The sequence below is a fragment of the Helianthus annuus genome, chromosome 5 (assembly GCF_002127325.2).
Source record: "Helianthus annuus cultivar XRQ/B chromosome 5, HanXRQr2.0-SUNRISE, whole genome shotgun sequence".
Classification (NCBI taxonomy): domain Eukaryota; kingdom Viridiplantae; phylum Streptophyta; class Magnoliopsida; order Asterales; family Asteraceae; genus Helianthus; species Helianthus annuus.
In genome coordinates, this window is record NC_035437.2 from 49,368,591 (window position 1) to 49,391,204 (window position 22,614).

At 38.8% G+C, this 22,614-nt stretch overlaps 1 protein-coding gene across 1 annotated transcript; it reads right to left on the minus strand.

Moving 5' to 3' along the window:
* Window positions 1-9,950: 9,950 nt before the first annotated feature.
* LOC110943016 (fibrous sheath CABYR-binding protein-like) lies at window positions 9,951-10,643 on the minus strand. The gene has a single exon (XM_022184775.1). The coding sequence runs from the start codon at window positions 10,641-10,643 to the stop codon at window positions 9,951-9,953; it is 693 nt and encodes a 230-aa protein (XP_022040467.1).
* Window positions 10,644-22,614: the final 11,971 nt, after the last annotated feature.

Genomic DNA, 22,614 nt, shown 5'->3' on the forward strand with positions numbered 1-22,614 from the left:
ATTACAATTATTTTTGAAAACTGGTTTATGTATTAAACTTTCTGATACCTTATATGTTCCTGAGGTAACTCGGAATCTTGTATCAGGACAAAAGTTAGACATGGACGGTTTTGTTGTTTCCCATGGTCATCGCAAACTCTGGGGCTGTTCATAAAGCTCGCGACTCATAGCTCGGCTTGTAGCTCGCTCGAAAGAAGCTCGAGAAAAACTAGCTAAAAAACTCAATTTGAGATGACGTGAACCAAGCACAGCTCGAGCGAAGCTCGGCTTGGCCCATGGCTCGGCTCGTTAGGTCGTTCTTAGGCTCGTTTAACTCTGACATAAAGCTCAAGCCAAGTTTAACCTCCTAAATTAATTTCGAGCTTGAGCTCGACCCCACCCTGGCTCGACTCGGCTCGACTTGTTTACAGCCCTAGCAAACTTTCTATAGATTAGAACTAGATGATGATTTTTCCAACTCTTTGTTGTTATATAATATTAATGTATCACTCACAAAGATGAAACAGAATCGAGATTTAGACACTTCATCTATGTTGTGGCATCAACGTTTAGGCCACATCTCAAGAGAACGATTCAATCGTCTCATAAAGGATGAAGGCTCGATTTCACTGATTTTGGAACATGTGTCAAATGTATTAAAGTTAAAATGACATTAGCGAATAAGAAAGGTGCCACTAGGAGATCTAATTTATTAGAACTCATTCATACTGACATAGTGGTCCTTACCAAATCACGGGCATAACTGGACATACTTCATTTATCACTTTCATTGATGATTATTCTCGTTACATGTACTTGTATCTTATTAAGGAAAAATCTGAATCTCTTACAACTTTTAAAGATTATAAAGCTAAAGTTGAAAAACAACTAGATCGTCAAATTAAAGTTGTGAGATCAGATAGAGGCGGTGAATATTATGGAAGACATACTGATGTGAGTCAAGCTCCTGGTCCATTTTATGAGTTTTATAAGGGCCAGGGGATTGTAAACCAACACACCATGCCTGGTACCTCAGCAGAACGGTGTTGATGAACGAAGAAACCATACCCTTATGAACATGGTGCGCAGTATGTTAGCCAACACTAGTTTACCATTATTCCTCTGGACTGAAGCGTTAAAAGCAGTTGTTCATATATGTAGGATCGTTATTGACGATCAAATGAGTCAATCAGAGCTAAACACCACTGTTTATGCAGCGGAAATACACAAACGGCTTGAATCAAAGAGAATGGAGTAGAAATAGAATGCAGATCACTTTAAACATGTTTTCTCATTAATACTTCTCAGAAAAATTCGGCAGCAGTTCGGCTACACATTCGACATTCTGTTACAAATGAGAAAACAACAACTACTATATATAGGGGGCTGATTCCGCTCCTAATGACATTGTGTCATTTCGGGCGGAATCACTAAGTTGTGATTTCGCTCCAAATGACATAATGTCATTTTGAGCGGAATCAAGACTTAACATTACAAAACTTACAAAACAGCCCCTATACAATACATAATTCACATATATGACCCTAGACCCTATACAAGCTTGACTAAGACTAAGACACAGGCTTTAGACGTTCGTGCATCAACAAACTCCCCCTTGGATATAGCCGCAGTCTTTAGTCTTGTCTTCGGGTCTTCAGAGTGGCTTGAACGTTTCTTCATGCTGCTTAGGCTTTTTCCTCAGTAAGTTCCTAAGCCTGTCATTATCTTTCTTCTTTCTCTTATCCTCTTCGGCCTGTTGCTTCATCCATTTTCCTCTGTTTGCTTCCAGCTTCTTGCGTTCACGTTCAGCTTTCTTTCGTTCCTTCTCTTCAAGCGACCACCATTTAGAATTACATTTATTTTCAGAATTGATGCCTTTCTGAAAACAAATAGATACGACTTGTTGAAACTGCATCGCTTGTTCACGGTCTTCAGACTGAAAATGGATCTTGTTTATGAATAGACATTCAATATCCTTGGCCGAGCAATTTACCGACCACATTGGGTCGTAAACAAAAATCTCTAGAATTTCATTCCCTGCTCTGTACGTGATCACAGCTTCTGTAGAGATACAGCTGTATACCCAGCCCATGAATCCTTTATAAAATTCCTGCTCCATCTTCGGCATTGGAATGTTCTTCATCGTTTTAGGCTTCTTCACATTCAAAATAGTTTCTTCAACCCCAGTCACTGGATCCACTCTTGTAACTCTTTTCGGGTAATGCGGCTTCCAGTGTTTAAAGTCTTTCAAAGCCTCAAACTTTATCAGTCCCCAGATTGCAACATCATTCTTCCTGACGGGATACCCCAAGGTTCTAACTTTTGATAACTCATCCACATCCCACCATGGAAGGGACAAAATATCATGTAACTTTTCAAAATATTGAACACCACATTCTCTCCTGATCGCATACGCATTAACTTGAGGCAGAAAACCCCAGCTAATGATATCCCCCAAAGAAATACTTCTGTCTCTCTGATAATACTTCAAAGGACGTTTGAATTTACGTTCATTGCTTTCCTTGAACCATTTCTTACGTTCTTCCTTCAGTGGATCTTTTGTGGTGCCATCAAAGTTTTTATCTTTATGAATCTCAGAAACTTTCCTTCTAAGTTCATCCCGATTCTCTTCAGTGAAGAATTCCATCAATGTTAGTAACTGAGAGGTATCTTCACTTACACTCTCATCATCTGTACAATCTTCGACCTCAACTCTGTCATACACATCAGCATCTTCAACATAATTATATTGATAATCACGTTGATGGTTGATGTCGAAAGCATTCAGCTCTTCCTCAGAATCAAACTTAAAATCATCTTCATTCACATTGAACATTTTTAGTACTTCATCCAATGTGTATGTATGCCTTATCTCATCTTCTTCAACATGAGGTTCAATTCGAAGAATCAGCTTCTCAACTTGATCAACATTCTGATCATCACCATGCTCCCCCTTTCTTTCAGCCCCCCCCCCCCCCGTCTCTTCATTCACAGTATCATTCAGAAAATCATCAACAGTCCTTTCACTTGACTGTTCATTCACTTTAATTCCCATACCACCCTGATCATCATCATCATCATTGTCATCATCGGAACCATGACTGCTAGCAGAGAAAACTTTTTCATCATCGTCATCATCCTCTTCTTCATCACCCTCTTCATCGTCATCCTCCTCTTCATCGTCATCCTCCTCATCATCTTCTTCATCGTCATCAGCAGCAAGATCTTCCAGTGCTACAGGTTCTTCAAAAATTGCTAATACGGAAGATATAGGAACTGGATTTTCAATTACTAAGGATGGAACAATTGCCACACTGCTTTCAGCACCCTTTCCCTTATCTTTCATTTGTTCATCAATCTCAGCTTGGCGTTTAGCCCTAAGCTCTTCAACTTGTATTTCTTCAAATCTTTGCTCGATCGACGTTCCAAGCATATTCTCAACAACTTTGTTCAACATGTAGAACTCGTGCTCTTTCAATGCTTTCGCAGCTTCAAGCTCTTTGTTTTTCATCTCGAAATACTTGTTCTGCTCATCTCTGCGATCCTTTTCTTCTTCCAACTCAGCCACTCGTACTTTCAGGAAATCAATCTCAGTCTGATCTGTATCAATCTTCTTTAGCAATGCCTTGTTGTCAGACTCTAATTTCTTCACGTGCATTTCGAGAATCTTTTCACGTTCAGCAACTTTCTTGTTTTCTGCTGCTACTATTTTGTTTTCATTCAACACATCATCCATCTTCTTTTCTAACTTCTTTACTTATTCATCATTTGCAAAACCAAAATGTAGGACCGTTTCGAGACCTGACGAGTCGTTCAGAAGAGTGCTTAGACAGAATCAGAGGCGGAATTCATTAATTCAGTCTTCATAAAGCTTGATTTCACTACTTAACGTCTCCTTTATTGATAATCTGACAAATATACAAGATTCTGGAGACAAACGGACAGGACTTCGCCGTTTCACACACACAAACTGTTACCAGATCCTCTCCAAGTGACCCTCTATATATAGACACTATGGTTCGCTTATATGGACATGTCCATATAAGCGGACCACTCATCATGTCACAAAAGCGAACCACCTATGTGACATATGAGCGAACCTATATATACAATGACTAATAAGCGGACCACTCTATATACCCTATAAGCGAACCTACCAAATACAGGATTTCTCGTTTTCCATTCACAATACAATCAGCTCTACCCTAAGACTCGAACGAAGATGTAGTCGACAGACAACTGCACCAACAGACTCCCCCTTGAATGTTGACGGAATCTTCAGTGAGAGTCTTCAATCATTCACAGCTCTTCAATCTTGTTCGATCTTCTTCAGGAACTCTGCCTGGAATCATATCTTTTTCAGGAACTTCATCCTGGAATCATGTGCCTGGATCTTTCTCTGGCTCTAACTTTCATTAGACTCCCCCTATCAACGAGCTGGGATTACTGTCTGGCATTTGTTATCACCATTGAAATCAAATCCTGGCTTTATCAGTTTAAGCTCTCCTCAGGTTCTGCTATACCTCCTGGCTTTCCGTAGCAACAGGATCAGAAACCTGCAACTCTCAAACACTCTATTACAAACCAAAATAATTGTGATTCAACTTAATGAATCAACTAATCATTTGATACTTTTTACAATTAAACACTGATCACAAATTTGAAACATTCCAATTTCTGATTCAACCTAATGAATCATTTTAAACATTTCAAACCACTTAACCAACCTGTCTGTAAATCAAGTTTAGCTTTTGAGATTTTGAAAATCAGCTCTTCAACATCAGTTGTCGAAAATCTTTTTGGATTTTTCAAAATATGAAACGTAAATGCAAAGACAGAAATTTAAATGCAGAACAAACATATTTTTGTGAGTTTGTGCAAGAGGATCATATCAGTTTTTGAGACACATCACAAGCACCGTTAAGCTTCTAATCGTTTTAAGTTCTAAACGATTCACATAGATTGACGATATAGTTGTCCTCTTAAATTTTCATACATTTTTCAATCTATTCAGGATACTATTTAAGTGTTTTATGAACTCAGTTCAATTCATGTGTCCCACCTCTTAAATATACTCCCGTATCCAGAATCCCAATATTCAGTCTTACAGGTATGTATACTACAATGATATCTGTACATAAATTAGGGGAAAAATGCGAGAACTGAGGGATCTCAGGTCAGAACTTCCGTTCAGCAGAGAGATATCAGCTTCGACTTAGCAGTGTGTCCCCTTTAGAGGATCTTTTCAGCTACAACAGATGATTATCATTTTTATTGTCTAATCAGCTGAGGGCTTTATGCTATGTTTCAAGCATTTTGGATAAAGTATTAGCCAAGGACTAGGTCAGAACTACCGTTCAGCAGAAGTCCCGGAATAATACCCCAGACATCGTAGAGTATTAACACCTAGTATATCAGAATACGAGACCTTTCAAATGAGATTTCAGGGGTTACCTATATATCCAAGTAGTGTTCCCCACAAATTTCACAAGTTTGAAATTTTAGGTTTATATCCCGAATAAATCTACTAAATGCATAAAAACCTATCGTCACATCATCAGTGAGACCATTTATCACATTTGACATTACATTTCTTTAGCGTGCTGTGATAATCCAACTGATTTACTATCATTTCCTCTTGTTTCGAAACAAAACTCATTTTTACAATTTTTCAATGTTTTTGACATTTTCAAATTTTCTAATTTTTTAAAATTTTACTCCCCCTAAAATCAAAATATGTTTCAATTTTGATTTTCTGTGAAAATTTGAAACAAACTGTACAAACATGACAACACGATGAGAATCACTTCAATTCTCCATCCACTTGGCATAAACAATCAAAACTCCCCCTCACAACAAACTATTTTCCCATTATGATTTCAAAACACTTAAGTTTGTTTTAATCAAAATGGTTTTTCCAGAATATATAAGTTTGTTTACCAAACATTTTAGGTACGGGGTTGCGGTTCATCATCTTATCTTTCAACCATAAGTAGGAAAATCCAAGTACAAGTTAATGTCCTTGATTTACCATTTGCAATTCAGAAACCTCTGTACCACTTGTAAAAACATAGATTTTCCTAATACCACTTGTAGGAAAAAACACATACAAACCTTTTTACCGTTTGTATGATTGACATTACCGAATAGAATTAGAGAAAGATGCCAATTCATGATCCACGATACCATTTTGGGATCTCCGGCAATTCCTGCAAAATCTCAAACACTGATTTAGAAGGATGCCGATTCATGCTCCACGCTTACAAACCTGGGGCTCCGGCAAGTCAGGGTTTTTCATTTGAAAAGATTCACCCAAGCCTGACCAGCCTTGGGTGATTTCGAATTCTTATTCAACAATGGGTGATTTTGCATCATCCATTGCTAAACTAGAAGTCTCCTTTTTTACCTCAACTAATGGCTCCTCTGGCTTTGACAAACCAGAATCATTGCTTGCAGGTGGCTTGTCTGACTTTGACACATCAGATTCATCGCCGACCATTTTCTTCTTTCTCTTTTCCTCTTTCTGTTCTGTCCTCAGATTTGTATCTGATGAATTCGTCTTGCTAGACTTTTCAATCAAAGGATTCGATTCATCAGAACTCTTATTTTTCCTAACGGATGAACCCGAGGACAAAATCCTTTCGAGATACTCTCTCGCCTTCTTCCTCTTCTTCCTCAGTCTGTCTTTCTGCCCCTGTGAAAGTTTAACTTTCTTTTCCTAAATTGACCGTTCTTGAACTTTAGGTTTCAGAACCTTCTGGTCCTGGGGCTTGATTTTGACTGGAATCTTTGCCGATTTCTGAGAATTAGCCCTCAATCTTTCATTTGATCTCCTTGGGCAATCTCGGGCAACGTGACCTTTGATGTTGCAGTTAAAGCACCTCCTGGTATCATAACTCCAATACTGGCAGTTAACAGCAATGTGTCCGTGATATCCGTAGCTGTAACACACTCTGTTATCGTACCAATCACCATTTTGAGTCCAAACGCTCAGATTAAAGCATTGTTTGGCTTGGTGATATTCCTTTCTCAAATTTGCTAAATTTGGCTTTGAAGCACTGTGGTCCGACCTGCACCACTTATTACCAACATTTTTTGAGTTTTCATTTTTTACTTTTTGTAATTTTTCATTTCGATTGGATGCTCGATCTGATGAACTTTTATTAACTTTTTGTTTCTGTTCCACTTTCTTCTTCAAAGGTTTTTGCTTAGAGCATTCTCCCTTTTCAGTCGATTGCAGAACAGTTTTCTGAAATTTTTCTTTTGATTTCAAAAATAATTTTTGTTTTTCAGATTTTTTATTTTCAACATCAGATTTCACACCACAATCTTTAACTTTGACATTATCAAAGTTTGTGAGATTGTCACTTATTGGAACTGAATTGATTGGTTTTGGACAGGGAAATTTTAAACTGTCTGATGTAGTCACAAAACCTATCAATTTCTTTTCAAGTTCATCAATCTTGCTTCTGGAACTCTTAGCTTCATTTTCAAGCTGAGAAATTCTAACAAGATGAGACTTTATAGATTTTTCATTCTCATTTTTCAAATTTTCAAGAACAGATTTTTCATTTTCCAAAACTTTTTTCTTTTCTTGGAATTTTGATTCATTTGCTTTCAGATTCTTGTTTTCCAGCTTAATCCAGAAATCCTCATCTTCTGAAGATTTCTTTTTGCTTTCAAACTCTTTTTCCAACTCTTCAATTTTCTTTCTAGCACATTCACTTCTTGATTTTTCAATTTCGAAATCCTTAAATTTCTCTTCAAAAACCTTTTCTGTTTCTTTCAACTTCTTGTTTTCAAATGTCAAACTGTTCAAATTACTTATCAATTTGTCATTTTCAACCTTCAGTTTCTCACAATTTTCTTTCAAAATAAGAATCTGCTTATCATCAGCCTGCTTCACATCTTCTAATTTCTTGACTTCCAATGTCAAACTTTCTGCATCCTTCAAGAGTTTGTCATTTTCAGTCTTGAAGCTATCACATTTTGAGCACACTGATGCAGAACTTGAAGATCCAGACTCTACAGATTCCTCAGCATTTGAAATATCCTTTGTTTCCATCTTGTATGTTCCTGCACAAAAGAGTTTAACAAAATCAACAGGATTCATACTTTCATCAATATAACATTTCCTTTTGATATCATATTTTAGAGTACTCTTTGTTGCAAGAAACACACGAATTCTTCTATCAACTTCAATGAGTACATCTAGCTCCAATCTATTTAAATTCTTTTCCATCTCGGACAAAAAATCCCTCCTTTTCTTTTCTTCCTTATAATACTCTGCATTAACCTCATTAAAGAAGTGATATGGAAAAAGCTCTGGAAAGAAATCTTTCTGTTTTAGTTCAACCATGAACTCATCCCATTCAGCAGGTAATGCAGTTGTCAATTTTGATATATGTTCATCATTTGACATCCTAAAACCCGTTCTCCACATATTGTCCGTTAAAATTTTAAACCGTTTTTCTATCTCTTTCAACGTTTCATCCTTTTGACATATGAATAGTTCAAAACTTTTAGCCCAAATATCCGAACTCACATTTCTATAATCGGTATCCATAATCCTCATATACCAATTATTAAAATCTTCAAGCTTATTGTTTTCTTGTTTATCAAATACCATCGTCATTTCGCAAATAATCCCAAGAAATCTTTGTTGTTCACAAAAACAAAACAAGTAGTGTCCAAATAAGCGAAACTACTGATGTCTTATAAGCGGACCTCAAGTTTTGTCTGTATAAGCGAACCACAACAGTGAACCTATACAATGTCACAATGAGCGGACCACAAAAGCGAACCTGCTGAAATGCTTATGGAGCGAACCTCACTTAATATGACACCAAAGCGAACCTGTTGGCTCAATAAGCGAACCACAAGATCAAGTCCCTAAAAGCGGATCTGTCTAGTCACTCGAGCGGACCAGACATTCAAACGTACACAAAAGCGAACTAGCTAAAACACTATAAGCGGACCAGATTGAAGCTTGGACACAAAAGCGGACCAGCAGAAGCTTTTGAGCGGATCTACTGAAAGTTGTACCCAAGAACGGACCAGACACAACTTTTCGAGCGAACCTGATTGAAACTGTCACTATGAGCGAACCAGATGTGTAACTAGGAGCGAATCTAAGACATGTCCAGAAAAGCGAACCACTTTCGGACATCCATTTGACCCATTTTTCCTTTGAGTTTTTACACCAAACTTTCAAGGGTTTGTCTCTGTATAGTTGCGCACAATTCCTGAGATTTTGAGCCGATTTCGACCGTTAAAAGTGTCTGAATCAGAAAAAGAAGGTGTAGAAATCAGAATTTTCGAGCAAAAACGAGCTAAACGGTAAGAACTCTTCTTCCTGAGCTCTGATACCACATGTAGGACCGTTTCGAGACCTGACGAGTCGTTCAGAAGAGTGCTTAGACAGAATCAGAGGCGGAATTGATTGATTCAGTCTTCGTAAAGCTAGATTTCACTACTTAACGTCTCCTTTATTGATAATCTGACAAATATACAAGATTCTGGAGACAAACGGGCAGGGATTCGCCATTTCACACACACAAACTGTTACCAGATCCGCTCTAAGTGACCCCCTATATATAGACACTATGGTTCGCTTATATGGACATGTCCATATAAGCGGACCACTCATCATGTCACAAAAGCGAACCACCTATGTGACATATGAGCGAACCTATATATACAATGACTAATAAGCGGACCACTCTATATACCCTATAAGAGAACCTACCAAATACAGGATTTCTCGTTTTCCGTTCACAATACAACCAGCCCTACCCTAAGACTCGAACGAAGATGTAGTCGATAGACAACTGCACCAACACAAAATCTCCGATATCTTCAAGATTATCCGGAGGAATATGAGGACCCTTGTGGCCAGAAGAACTAGGAGTTAGTTGAATTTGAGTGAGTGGTGGTGTTTGAAATATTTTTTGAGATGTGAATAAGGTTTGTTATTGTGGTGGTGAGAGATGTAGCGGTGAAAGATGTAATGGTGAAGGTTGTCTCGGTGGAGTTGGTTGTTTTGGAGGTGAAGGTTGTCGTGGAGGTGATTGATGTGGTGGTGATTGTATTAGTGATTGATGTAGTGTCGGCTCATGTGGTGGTGTTTGTGGTTTACTGGGTTCTTTGGCCGACTTCTTTTTCAGAACAATCTTCGGCTTTGTAAACTTCGTGGTAACTTTCTTAATTTTCGGAGATACAATCCTTTTTCTTGCACCTGCTTTCTTTTTACCACTCGAAGGTGATTGAGATTCAGAAACGTGTTCAGGTGATGGGATATAAGCAGCATCATCTTTCTCCTGTCTCTTCCTCTTCCTTAATTGTTTCTCTTTCTCTGTAGCTTCTTGAATTCTTCTTAGACGTTCAGTCTCATCTATTTCTTCATCAGAAGAACTCGAAGAACTTGTTGTACTTTTATTGACATCCCCTTCGACATCATCAATGACCTTCTCTTTCTCAGCATCCACATTAGCTGCTTGCTCAGTCACTAAATCATCAACATTTAACATCACTTGATCAATATCAGCATATGGATCTTCTTCCGCAGTTACAACCGGCTCTTCTACCTCAGGCTCATCGATCAATAACGTCTTTGCCACTTTCTTATGCTTTTTCTTTCCTCGTTTCTTTAACAAACCAGTCATTACGTGTGGTTTTGAACTCTTCAAGAGTTTTTAGCTCATCAACATAAGCTGTTTCCTTCATTTCTCCAGTTTTGATGATCGACTGGATCAGGATCAACATAACTCACATCCTTTATAAATCCGAAGAACTCAGCAACTATCTTTGGTTCAGGATGGTTTGGGTGATATCTCGCAAGCTGCTTTAGAGAGTCGTTGCTCATGTGTGACTGAACTAACAAATCTTTCCTCAAATCACGTTCAATTTCTGGATATGCATGATCAATCAGCATCTGTACAAATCTTGGATACATCCAAGTCTTGTTCTTTGTTGTGATATTCTCAATCATGTAGTGAAAAACAATATGCGAGAAGTTATATTTCTTGTTCAGAATTAATGCAGTGACCATATTCATCTGGTAATCATGCATTGTATCGTATCCTCCTTTGGTATGACTAAGAGCCATGAGTACAGAATGAATAATAAACTTGCAAGGTTTCTGGAACTTGACTTTAAATAATTTCCAACGTTTAGAGCACCCACATATCCCATCCTTAAGATGCACCCTTTGACCATTCGTTCAGGAAATTTTGTTGGCGAGTCTTCTTCGTCTGGAAAATTCACAACCTCACGAATGAGAGCCTCTATAACAGCAATTGTTTTCTTTTCATTTTGATGCTTCACAACCGAATTTATCACTTTGTTTGCTTCATCATATTTTGCATGCTTCCAAAATCGTTTAATGTGTGACTTGTATACAGGACGTTGATCAGTCAAAGCTTTCTGGATTGGTATCCGACTCATGAACTCCAAAATACTGCTGAATTTTGCCAACTCTAAATTCTTTTGCACATCAAAATCACAACAGCTGTTGTGAAGTGGATCAAAAATCACATTTGAACCCTGCATATCATTAAAACACAACATGAATCAAACACTTAGAAAATTTTCAACATTATGCACTTTAGGCGAAATTAAATGAAATGAATAAAACACTACAAGCGAAATCAACTAAGATTTTTTTAGAAGCGAAATCAACATCACAACTTAGAAGCGGAATCAAGACGAAACACATAGAAGCGAAATCACAAACTGATGTAGGAGCGGAATCACAAGGTACACATAGGAGCGGAATCAGTTTGCAACTTAGAAGCGGAAACAGAAGTTTCTCATAGGAGCGAAATCAAACATTATACATCCATTTCGTGCGAAATCATACTTAACTTCTCAAAAACTGATCAAATGATGAAATTGAATGTTGTGACATGTTAATCAGTTAATTCCGGCCAAAATGGTATGTTTTAATTTCATAATAGCCCTCTGAAACAACCTAGATCTAAGTATGTAACAACCACTCATCATCAAACATGAATTAACCCTAAATCTTGAACAATCAATACTTAAAACATGAAATAAGATACAATCTGACAACATATGTTCAATTTTTTGTTCAGTTTTAACAGATTATAACCCTAAATCTATGTTTTGTTCATCAACAAACACCGATAGTCATGAAACAGATATATCTAGGATGAATCAGGTCTCAAACTACCTTGCCCATGTTGAATAGTTGAGATTTCTATCAATAAACACAAGATTTAACTGAATTTGGGCAGCAATTCGGTAGGGAAACGAAGATCAAAGGTTTCGCTCTTGATCGCCGGAGAGAGAGAAACTTTGGAGCGGAATAGGAAAAGTGAGATAGGAGCGGAATCAACAAGCCTTTTATAGGTGGTCTGATTCCGCTCGTAATGGTCCAATGTGTCTCTCGAGCGAAATCAGCAATTTAGCTACAAGCGGAATCAGAACCTGAAGCAGCTAGGAGCAGAATCAGATTTAATGTGAAACTTGTATTTTCGAGCGAAATTAGAATGTAATTTTTAAACTTTTTGAATTTTTAACTTTTTGATTGTTCACCGACACACCCAGTTAACCAAGTCCAAGTTAATGACCTTGGTCAACTGTTTAGCCTACCAAGTTCAAATTAATGACCTTGGTTGACCAGATTATGAAGTACGCTGACGTTTTGATCTAAACAGTTCAAATTAATGAGCTTTCAAACTTTCAAACGCATTTTCAAACTTCAAACATGTACCAGTCACAGTTTAATATCTCCTGCTTACTCAACCCTAATCAAACAGACATGATCTGCACATGGCTTTGATCGACTGATTCCCAATGTCGGTTGTCGAAAATAAGATGAACAAATAAAATCTTTTTGGATTTTTTTAACAGGATAAACGGAAATATGTACACACAATCTTTTTTGTGAGCGTGATAGGGGATCATATCAGCATTTGACAAGACACAAGCACCGTTAAGCTATTATTTCATACCAAGCCTTAAACAATTCGCGTAGATTGCCGACATACTGATCCTCTTAAATTTTCACAGAACTTTCAATCTATTCGGGATACGGAATTAATGTTTTTAAGACTTAAACCTTTACATGTGTCCCACCTCAGTATATACTCCCGTGTCCAGATCCTAATATTCAGTCTTATAGGTGCGTATACCTAGATGATATCTGTAATGGGGTGAAATGTGAGGGCTGTGAGAGCTCAGGTCGATACTTCCGTATACACAGAGAGATGACGGCTTCGACTTTTCGGTGGGTCCCCTTTGGGGATCTTCTTTACAACAGCACATGATTATCATTTTGCAATGTTCAATCATTTTTTATGCTGAGGGAGGCTTTACAAGTAAAGCATATGCGTAAAATATTATCCGGGGAGTAGGTCAGTATTTCCATACAGCAGAAGTCCCGAGATAATACCCCAGATATCACTAAGCATAAAGACCTAGTATCTCAGAATAAGGGACCTTTCAAACGAGATTTCGGGGGTTACCCATATATCCTGGAGGTGTTCCCCACGTAAAAGAAAGTAAATTTTAGGTTTATATCCCAAACAAATCTACTGATTTTGCAAAAACCTATCGGCACATCTTTGGCGAGACTGCTTAATGCATTTTAAACGTTACATTTCTTTAGCGTACTGTGTCTGCCTAGCTGATGTACTATCATTTCCCCTATTATACACAAACTCTTTTTCAAGTTTTCTAATGTTTTTGGATTTTTGTATTTTATCATGTTTTTGTATTTTTCTGCGAATTTCTCCCCCTAAAAAGAAAAACATATTTTTGTGTTTTTGTTTTTATCGAAAAGCAGAAAACAAACTGTACAAAAAGTTGACAACACGACATGGTTCACATCTGATCGCCACCCTCCTCGACTTCACATTCTATTACCCTCCCAGAACTCAAATTTTTTAACCCATTCAATTTTAGAAGATAGTAAAATCTCTTTTTGTCAAAGGGTTTTGTATAAAAATCAGCTTTCTGTTCATCGGTGTGTATGTGCTCAATCCGGATTAACTTCTTCTCGTGACAATCACCGATGAAGTGGTGACGGATTTCAATATGTTTCGTTTTAGAATGGTGAACCAGGTTTTTAGTGATGTTTATAGCTGCTTCGTTGTCCACATAAATCGGAGTATCCAAGAATTGCAAACCAAAGTCGCGCATTTGCTGTTGGATCCATAGGATCTGTGAGCAACAGCTGGATGCTGAAACGTATTCAGCCTCACACGTAGAAAGCGCCACTGCGATTTGTTTCTTGCACTGCCAGGTAACGAGTCGAGTTCCGAAGACCTGACACCCAGCAGTGGTGGACTTAGCATTCTGCTTGCAGCTTCCAAAGTCAGAATCAGCGAAACCTGATAGAGAGAAGTCACCGGAGTGAGGATACCACAAGTCGATGCTTGGGCAGCCTTTCAAATACCGTAAAATACGTTTGACAATCGTCAGATGTGACTGCTTCGGGCTCGACTGATATCTGGCACAGAGACATGTCGGGTACATGATGTCCGGACGGGAAGCAGTGAGATACATCAGTGATCCAATGATTGACCGGTACAGTGTCTCGTCCACTTTCACTCCACTTTCGTCTGGACAAATCCCGTGATTTTGTGCAAGTGGGGTTGCTGCAGGACTGCATTCAGTCATATCAAACTTGTTAAGCACGTCCTTCACGTATTTCGTTTGGTGAATGAAGATTCCATCGGGCATCTGCTCCACCTGCAGCCCAAGGAAGAAGTTCATCTCCCCCATCGAACTCATCTCAAACTTTTTCTTCATTACTTTCTCAAACTCTTTACACAGATCGTCGTTGGTGGAACCGAAAATGATATCGTCAACGTAAATCTGCACGATCAACAAATGGCCTGCCACTTCCTTTGTGAACAACGTGCTATCTACTGTCCCTCTGGTGAACCCGTTGGCCAACAGATATTGGGAAAGCGTCTCGTACCAGGCTCTCGGGGCCTGGTTGTCACACCCCCAAAATGCACATGCGGAGTACCACCGCTTGGGAGCGTGACTGACCAGGATCAAGCCACCAATCATATAGAACAATGTAAATAGTAAAAGTAAATGTAATTTAACCAAACCAATCCATATGAAAGGTGTTCAATACATAAGTATAAATTCAACGTTTAGCGGAAGCATATGAGTAAAAACCCAACATAAATAAAGTATGTAATGTCATAATGTTTAATCAAAGCAATCACGATCCTTATCCACAACGACCGCGCCTCCCTGTGCAAGCTCCATGTATACCTAACGACCTGCAAGGCATGTAACAGAGAGTCAACAACTAGTTGAGCGAGTTCATAGAAAGTAAGTTCATGATAGTAAGTTCGTTTGTAACGTGCGGCTCTACTGGGCCGATAGTATGATCTACTAGTGGGGGTTTCACATAGTTGCATATACACTAGACTATTTGTAACCATAAGTGTTCTTCTTGACCTGAGAACAGTAGTACGTACAAGGTTTACCTAGGTTTTACGTAAGTGTCCTTCACAAACCGAGGACAGTGGTACGCGGGGGTTTACGTAGGTTTTACGTAAGTGCCTGACACAACCCGAGGCAGTAGTGAGTATAAATTTACGTAGGTTTTACGTAAGTGTCCTTCGCAACCTGAGGACAGTGATGTGTACAAGTATACGTAGGTTTTACGTACGCATTCGAGGATGATGGTAGATAGTCTAGTAACAGTGTAAGTACAAATCTATTCCTTCAATCCCATTCCCCACCCCGGGAATCCCATGCCTTGGTAAGAGTGTGAACTCACCTCGGATTGCTCGGTATGTTATTGCTTCTAGTGTAAATAAATGATTAGGTCCGTTACACACGACCTAGGGTACATTGCACATAAATCGATGTAAGTGTCTACGTTCAATTAGGGTTTTCAATTCCTTAATGTCCAAACAGATCAGCATGGCATAGATTGCATATACATACAATAACATGCAGTGATATGCATATAGTGGCATATAGTGATATATACAGTAACACACTTAAGAACAGAACAACAACCTTGGACCCCTTTAATGATTAAAAACTCAGACAGTACATTATTCATGAAACTCGGACCTTATGGCATTCCATAATACTCAGACATGTTGTGCATAAATGAAACTCAGACCATGCAAGCATCACAAAGCTCGGACATACATTACATATGAAATTCGGACAAGGCATCGAAGTATGAAACTCGGACCTTGTGTGTGTATGCATTACAAAATTCGGACAAGGGCATTTACTCTTAAAACTCAGACTAAATCCCTTATAAAATTCAGACTATCTAGCATCCTTATAAAAGTTCGGACTCTCCCCATACTTAACAAAATTCGGACTATCACCCTCTTAAAAGTTCGGACCTATCCATACAAGGTAAAACTCGGACCCCCTTGCCTCATGAAGTTCGGACCTTGTGATATGTTAGTCTAAAAATTCGGACCCTTGTGTATATATATAAAGTTCGGACTTTTAGTTTCCTTTACACAAAAATTCGGACAGTACACCTAATCACAAATTCGGACCACATATTACATATTAAAAATTCGGACTATTACAATCCTTACAAAAATTCGGACCACACAAGCTTCACAAGTTCGGACCATTTAGGCTACATAAAGGTCGGACCATATGCATCAAATAAAACTCAGAGTTTTCATCATGCGTGAATTCCAAAAATCATTTCACAGAATCAATGGAACAGTTACGTTTGTAGAAGGCTACGATCAAAACCCTAATCTTCATACTTTGGCAATGCTGTAATCCAATTAACAATCAACAGTTCTAATATATCATGCATCTTAACATCAGGCAATTGATTACATAACTAATCATAACCATTTCACAATAATCAGAATCAATCAATAAACACAGAACTATTATATGTAAAACTAGGGTTTTGCATGAATCACATAATCAAGGATTAACAACAAGAAATCGTTAAACGTTTACCTTAGATTGATTCTAGATGAAGAGAGGGATCAAGAGTGATGATTGAGAGCTTGTTCCAATGATGAAGAAGATGATTGTAGGAGAGGATTGTAGAGGAATCTTAGGTACGTATGATGATTGTGAGGTGATTGTGAAGGAGATTAGGGTTAAGAGTTGTTAAGATTTCACTAACTACTCTACTCACCCCTAAGTATCATCTTTTACATAAAACACACCCATCACATCACAATATAATTTACAGTTTCATCACCAAGTTCATGTATTTGCCAAATCTTTCGAAAATATCACATAACCATGCACAATCACAATACACTTTATCAAATCAAAACGTATATCGTTACAAAGCAACAAATTGTGTATGTAAGCAACTAAACAAACAGTGAACGTGCAATAAATGCGAAAGTGGAATCTCGGAAACTCGAGTTGTCACACTGGTGAAGTCCGTAGAGCGCCTTGTCCAGCAGATAGACCTTGTTTTTGTGTAGTGGATCAGTGAACCCCGGCGGTTGTCCCACATACACCTCTTCTTTGATTTTTCCGTAAAGGAAGGCAGATTTGACGCCCAGCTGGTACACTTTAAAGTCTTTCCATGATGCAAACGCCAGGAAGATCCGAATCACCTCGAGTCTAGCAACAGGTGCGTAAACTTCTTCGTAGTCGATGCCTTCTTGCTGACTAAAGCCTTGTACCACTAATCGTGCTTTGTTCCTCACCACGACTCCTCTGTCATCCCTTTTACACTTGAAAACCCATTTTGTTTTAATCAACTTTTGATTCTGTGGCAGATCAACTAGTCTCCACACACCCAACTTTTCAAATTGTTGCAGCTCCTCCTGCATCGCATTCACCCAGCTATCTTCAGTCAATGCCTCTTTATAAGTTTTGGTCTCTAGTTTTGACACCACTTTACAGGACACCAATTATTTGCTCTGACGGATGGTAAGACAAAGTTCTAGGCATCATGGTGTCAGGCACATTCACTTCCGATTGCGAGTTCGATATATCAAGATCAACGGTTTGATCCTAAGCTTCCGTCGAAGTATCATTTGGTTCCTCGTCAAAGGTCGGAGCTCGTTCCACCTCTGGTGGTTCGTGAGCTATTCCACTTGGTCCGGCTTCAACATTGTGAGTACCCTCGGTGGGTGGAGAAACTACGAGCGGTCTAGGCACTTGCTCCTGTGACATAGATTACTGATACTGGTACAGAAGTGCTAGTTCCTCATCACTCGGCTGAACCGGTAGTTGAAACGACTCCCAGAGCTTGTCATAATCGAACATGAATCTTTGTCCGGGAAGTTGTGGTGATGGAGTATGCTTCTGACAATCCACATGCTGGACTTGTATCACTTTCCCCAGGCACGGTACGAACACCCTCTTCAATGGGCTTGCGTAACCTACAAAGAAACCCTCGTTTGATTTAGCACCAAATTTTCCATTCTCATCAATAAACGTACATGGAGACCCAAATGGCTCCAGAAACTCAAGATTCGGCTTGTATCTGTGCAGCAACTCAAAGCATGTCTTTTTGTATTTTTTGACGGTGAGTACGCGATTCAGAGTATAACAAGCTGCAGATACTACTTCGCTCCAGAAGAAGATCGGTAGTTTGGAATCGGCTAACATTGTTCGAGCTGTCTTTATTAGGGTCCGATTCTTTCGTTCAGCAACGCCGTTCTGTTGTGGTGTGTACGGCGCACTGAATTCATGAAGAATTCCCTTCTCATTGCAAAACTCGTACATTTTGTTGTTTTTGAATTCCGTTTCGTTGTCACTACGAATTCTCCGGATTGGCAGCTTATACATCATTTCCATCTTATTGAACAACACCATCAACGACTCAAAAGTCTGGTCCTTTCTTTCTAAGCATACGACCCACGAGAATCTTGTAAAGTCATCAGTCACTACCAAGCAGTACAAGTCTCCACTGATGCTCTTTACATTGACAGGCCCGAAGAGATCCATGTGTAATCTCTCAAGAGGTAACCTGATCGAATTGAGTATTTTCGGTGGGTGTGACTTCGGAGTCTGCTTTTCTTCTTTACACGCTACACAATCATCATTTAAGTGAAAATTCTTTAAGTTTACACCATCTACCAAATCATTATGCACTAGAAAATTCATTTTTCGAACATGAATGTGGCCCATCTTACGATGCCACATTATTGACTCCTTTTCCGTTGCTTTTGATTTTGACACAAAACATTGTTTTTGATGAGTTGTTGGTGTTGCGACGCTCATATCAAGAATATATAAATCGTTCTCCCGTGGAACGCGCAACAACACCATCTCATCAGCGATTTTAAACCCCGGTTTTAAAACCACACACTCTGTTTTTGTGAAATGTACACTGAAAGACTTATCACATATTTGCGAAAGGCTAAGTAAATTGTTTTCCAACTCTACGATATAGTTCACTTTCTCGAATGAGATGACACCATTCGTTAATGTTCCCTGTCCAACAATTTTGCCGCCTTGATTTCCGGCGAAGCCCACATAACTTCCATTTATTGATTTGACATCGTAAAGAAGAGCTAACATCCCGGTCATATGTCTCGATGCACCACTATCCATGATCCACTTCGAAATGATAGACCTGGGCAGCCCCTGCAAACATCAAGTCAACTTATTCAAACAATGACGCCCATGATTTCTTAACCTCAGAAACACTGCCAAACACTACATCACACTTTTCATCAGTTTTAGGAAAGTTAAATGTGACATTTGGAACATCATCTTTCACAAGTGGTTTTACTTTGTTGTTAATCGGTGGAAACTCGGCAAGAAATTTATCTAGTTCAGATTCAAACTCGACAACATCATCTTTTAAAACCTGTGTTTCATTTTTAAAGCATTTTCCATCTTTTTCACCTCGACAGATGGTTTCGACTTTGCAACCCATGATTGGTTCTCAAAAATATTTATTTTAAGATAAATTTTTGAAGTCTTGCGAGACTTGGAATATTCGCCAACCTCGAAGGTCGATTTTGGCTTATCCTCGGACTTCAAATATTCACCTCTTTTTAGGATGCGAATTGGAGAAACCATTGGTTTTTTACCTTTTGTATCAACCGGTGATTTTGGTCGAGGTTTTTGAACAAGCTGGTTTTACAAAAACAGGTTTCTCAAACACTTTATTGCACTGTTTAGCCATGTGCCCAATTTTATTACAGTAATAACAGACTCTTTTGTCATATTCGACAAAAGTTGATTTGAGTGTCTCCTTTTTCAACTTTTTCGCTATATTGAAATCGTCCACGGCCTTTTGACTAAAAATGTAGTCCTTTTCATCATATACACTCGGTCCAGCAACAAAGATATCATTCATTTTCTCTTTTGGCTTAACCATCTGCTTAGCCGTCTTCTTCTCAAAACCGATCCCTTTGTTTTTAAAATTGTTTTTCTTGTTATTACCCTTACCTTCCAACTCTTTCTTTCCCGAGCTGGTAGGACGTGATGTAACGAAAGTTTTTTTTATAGTTTTGAAAAGAATTCTTTGTTGTTAACCTCATCAATGTTCATTTCAACCAACTTGAAAACTTTCTCAACATTCTCAATCTTCACGTTCTGAAGAGGATACTCGAAATCAGAATAGAGTTTGTCAGTTCCAATCATAGTGTAAACCACCATAATCCGATCCAAGAAATTACCCTCATCTTCAGACTCACTAATAGCTTTCTCAGATTGAGACTTCTTAGAGTTATCACTCTCTTCATCTAACACCTGATTGACAACGGTTTTGATGACCTGTGATTCGTTGTCGGTGTCGGTGTCGGATGCAGAGAATGTAACATCAATCTTCTCAGGCAAATCATCCTTAATTGATCTCAACTTGAGATTCAAAGCAGCTTCCACCCCATCTGGATATTTCTGTGTATAATGATTCCACATTGGGGGTGGAACGTTGTTAAAGACTAGTGCAGCATGTGGCTGCTGTGGGACAATCTGTTCAAGAACATAAGATGAAGCCACATAACTCATCAATTTTTTATCAATCCTCTCATTTTCAATTTTAGCTAATTCAAGCTCTTTCTTTAGTGAAGCGATCGTGTCAAGATGAAAGTTAACCTCAACTTGTTTATCAAAAAGTGTTGCTTTAGCCAATTTTGTTGCTTTGTCATTTTCAACACTCTCTTTTTGGATCATTTTAATTGACCTGGCAAGAGTATCATAAGCCTCTTTGACTTGTCCAAGGTCAAATTTAAGCATATCAGCATGATGTTTCAATTCCTGATACTTAGTGTCTTTCTCAAGACACTCCATGCACGGTTGTAAACACTTCTGGCATGGTGTTTCAGGGATTGAAGCAACTTTCTCAACAACCTGTTCATCACACACAATTGTCACATCCTGTTTACCGACATTTTTCAACTCAGACTCAGACACTTTGACCTCCTGAACTCCAGATTTCTGATCTGACTCATGTTTGACTGACACGGTACTGACAGACTCTGACTTCTTGGGTTCTGTGTCTACCTCTTTTAGCTTTCCCATGAGAGCTTTGTCAGCGATATCTTTCAATGTCTCCCCAGTCAACTCTTTTGTCACGTATATCATTTCCTCGACCACTTCTTTCTTTTCTTCCTATCTTGGACACGATCCAGTCGTCGGTTCTTTGAAATAACCTGCAAAAGATTCAAACACTTTAGGAGGCATTATTGATTTCATAGAACTTGCCAATACCTCCTGTTCTAACTGGTAATAGTAAACTTCTGCAGCAATTTCTTCAATATCAACCACATTCTCAACAGGAACATCTTCAACAACCATTTCTGGCTCAGTCACCATTTCTGGTACCTCAACTATTTCTGCCATCATGGCCTGCCCATCACTTCCCGGAATGTATTTATCCTAGGTAAAACCTTCGGCTACTTTTTCATCGTCCCGATTCACTATAAAAGCCTTCTCCGGTTTGTTTTCGATTTGCGGCCTCTGAACAGTAGGTTGTTGGTTAGGCCGATGATAGGTCGCCTGCCTGTAATAATCGTTTGTGAATGGGTTCTGATGGTTGTTCACTTCACGGTTCAGGCATTCTCTCTTGAAATGACCACGTTCCTTACACTTGAAACAGGTAACCTTTGATTTGTCGAACCCTTGCTTCTGATCAGGGCCTGAGAGACTGTTTCTGCCAGTGATCTCCATAAAGCGTTGTGCCCTTCTAACCAAACTTGCCATGCACCATTTTATATCAATCAATTCAAGCTCTTCCGGGTCGATCTGGTCGTAATCTTCTTTTGTCATATCCGGATTACCGATCCTACCTGGCACTAGACCTTCATACGCCTCTAAAACGGAAGTAAGTAAAGCAATGTGTTGTTTCGCGGCTGTTTCAGTAATTTCATTTCCATTCTTAATATTCACCGCGATGTTGCATTGCACCCCAGAAACATAAGCCTGATTATTGGAACTTGTAGAGATTTGAGGTGAAGGCTGCTCTTGAGCTTTAAAGTTTGGATCATAGTTTACGAACGGTGAGGGCTTGTTTAATTGTGGAGTGTTTGTAGAAGCACTTGAATTTGTATCAGCAATAAATCCCATCTGTATCTTCGGACTTTGATTTGTTGCAACAGGAGTGCTTCCTTTGTAGTAAAGAGATACGTCTTGTTGTACATTTGCTGAGTTCATCTTCCTTATTTTCAACAACTCCAATTCATGAGCCTCTATCTTCTCGATAAATGAACTGAGATT

Excerpts from the sequence above, each read along its gene's own strand:
- LOC110943016 (XM_022184775.1), bottom strand. The coding sequence starts at position 10,643 with ATGACTGGTTTGTTAAAGAAACGAGGAAAGAAAAAGCATAAGAAAGTG.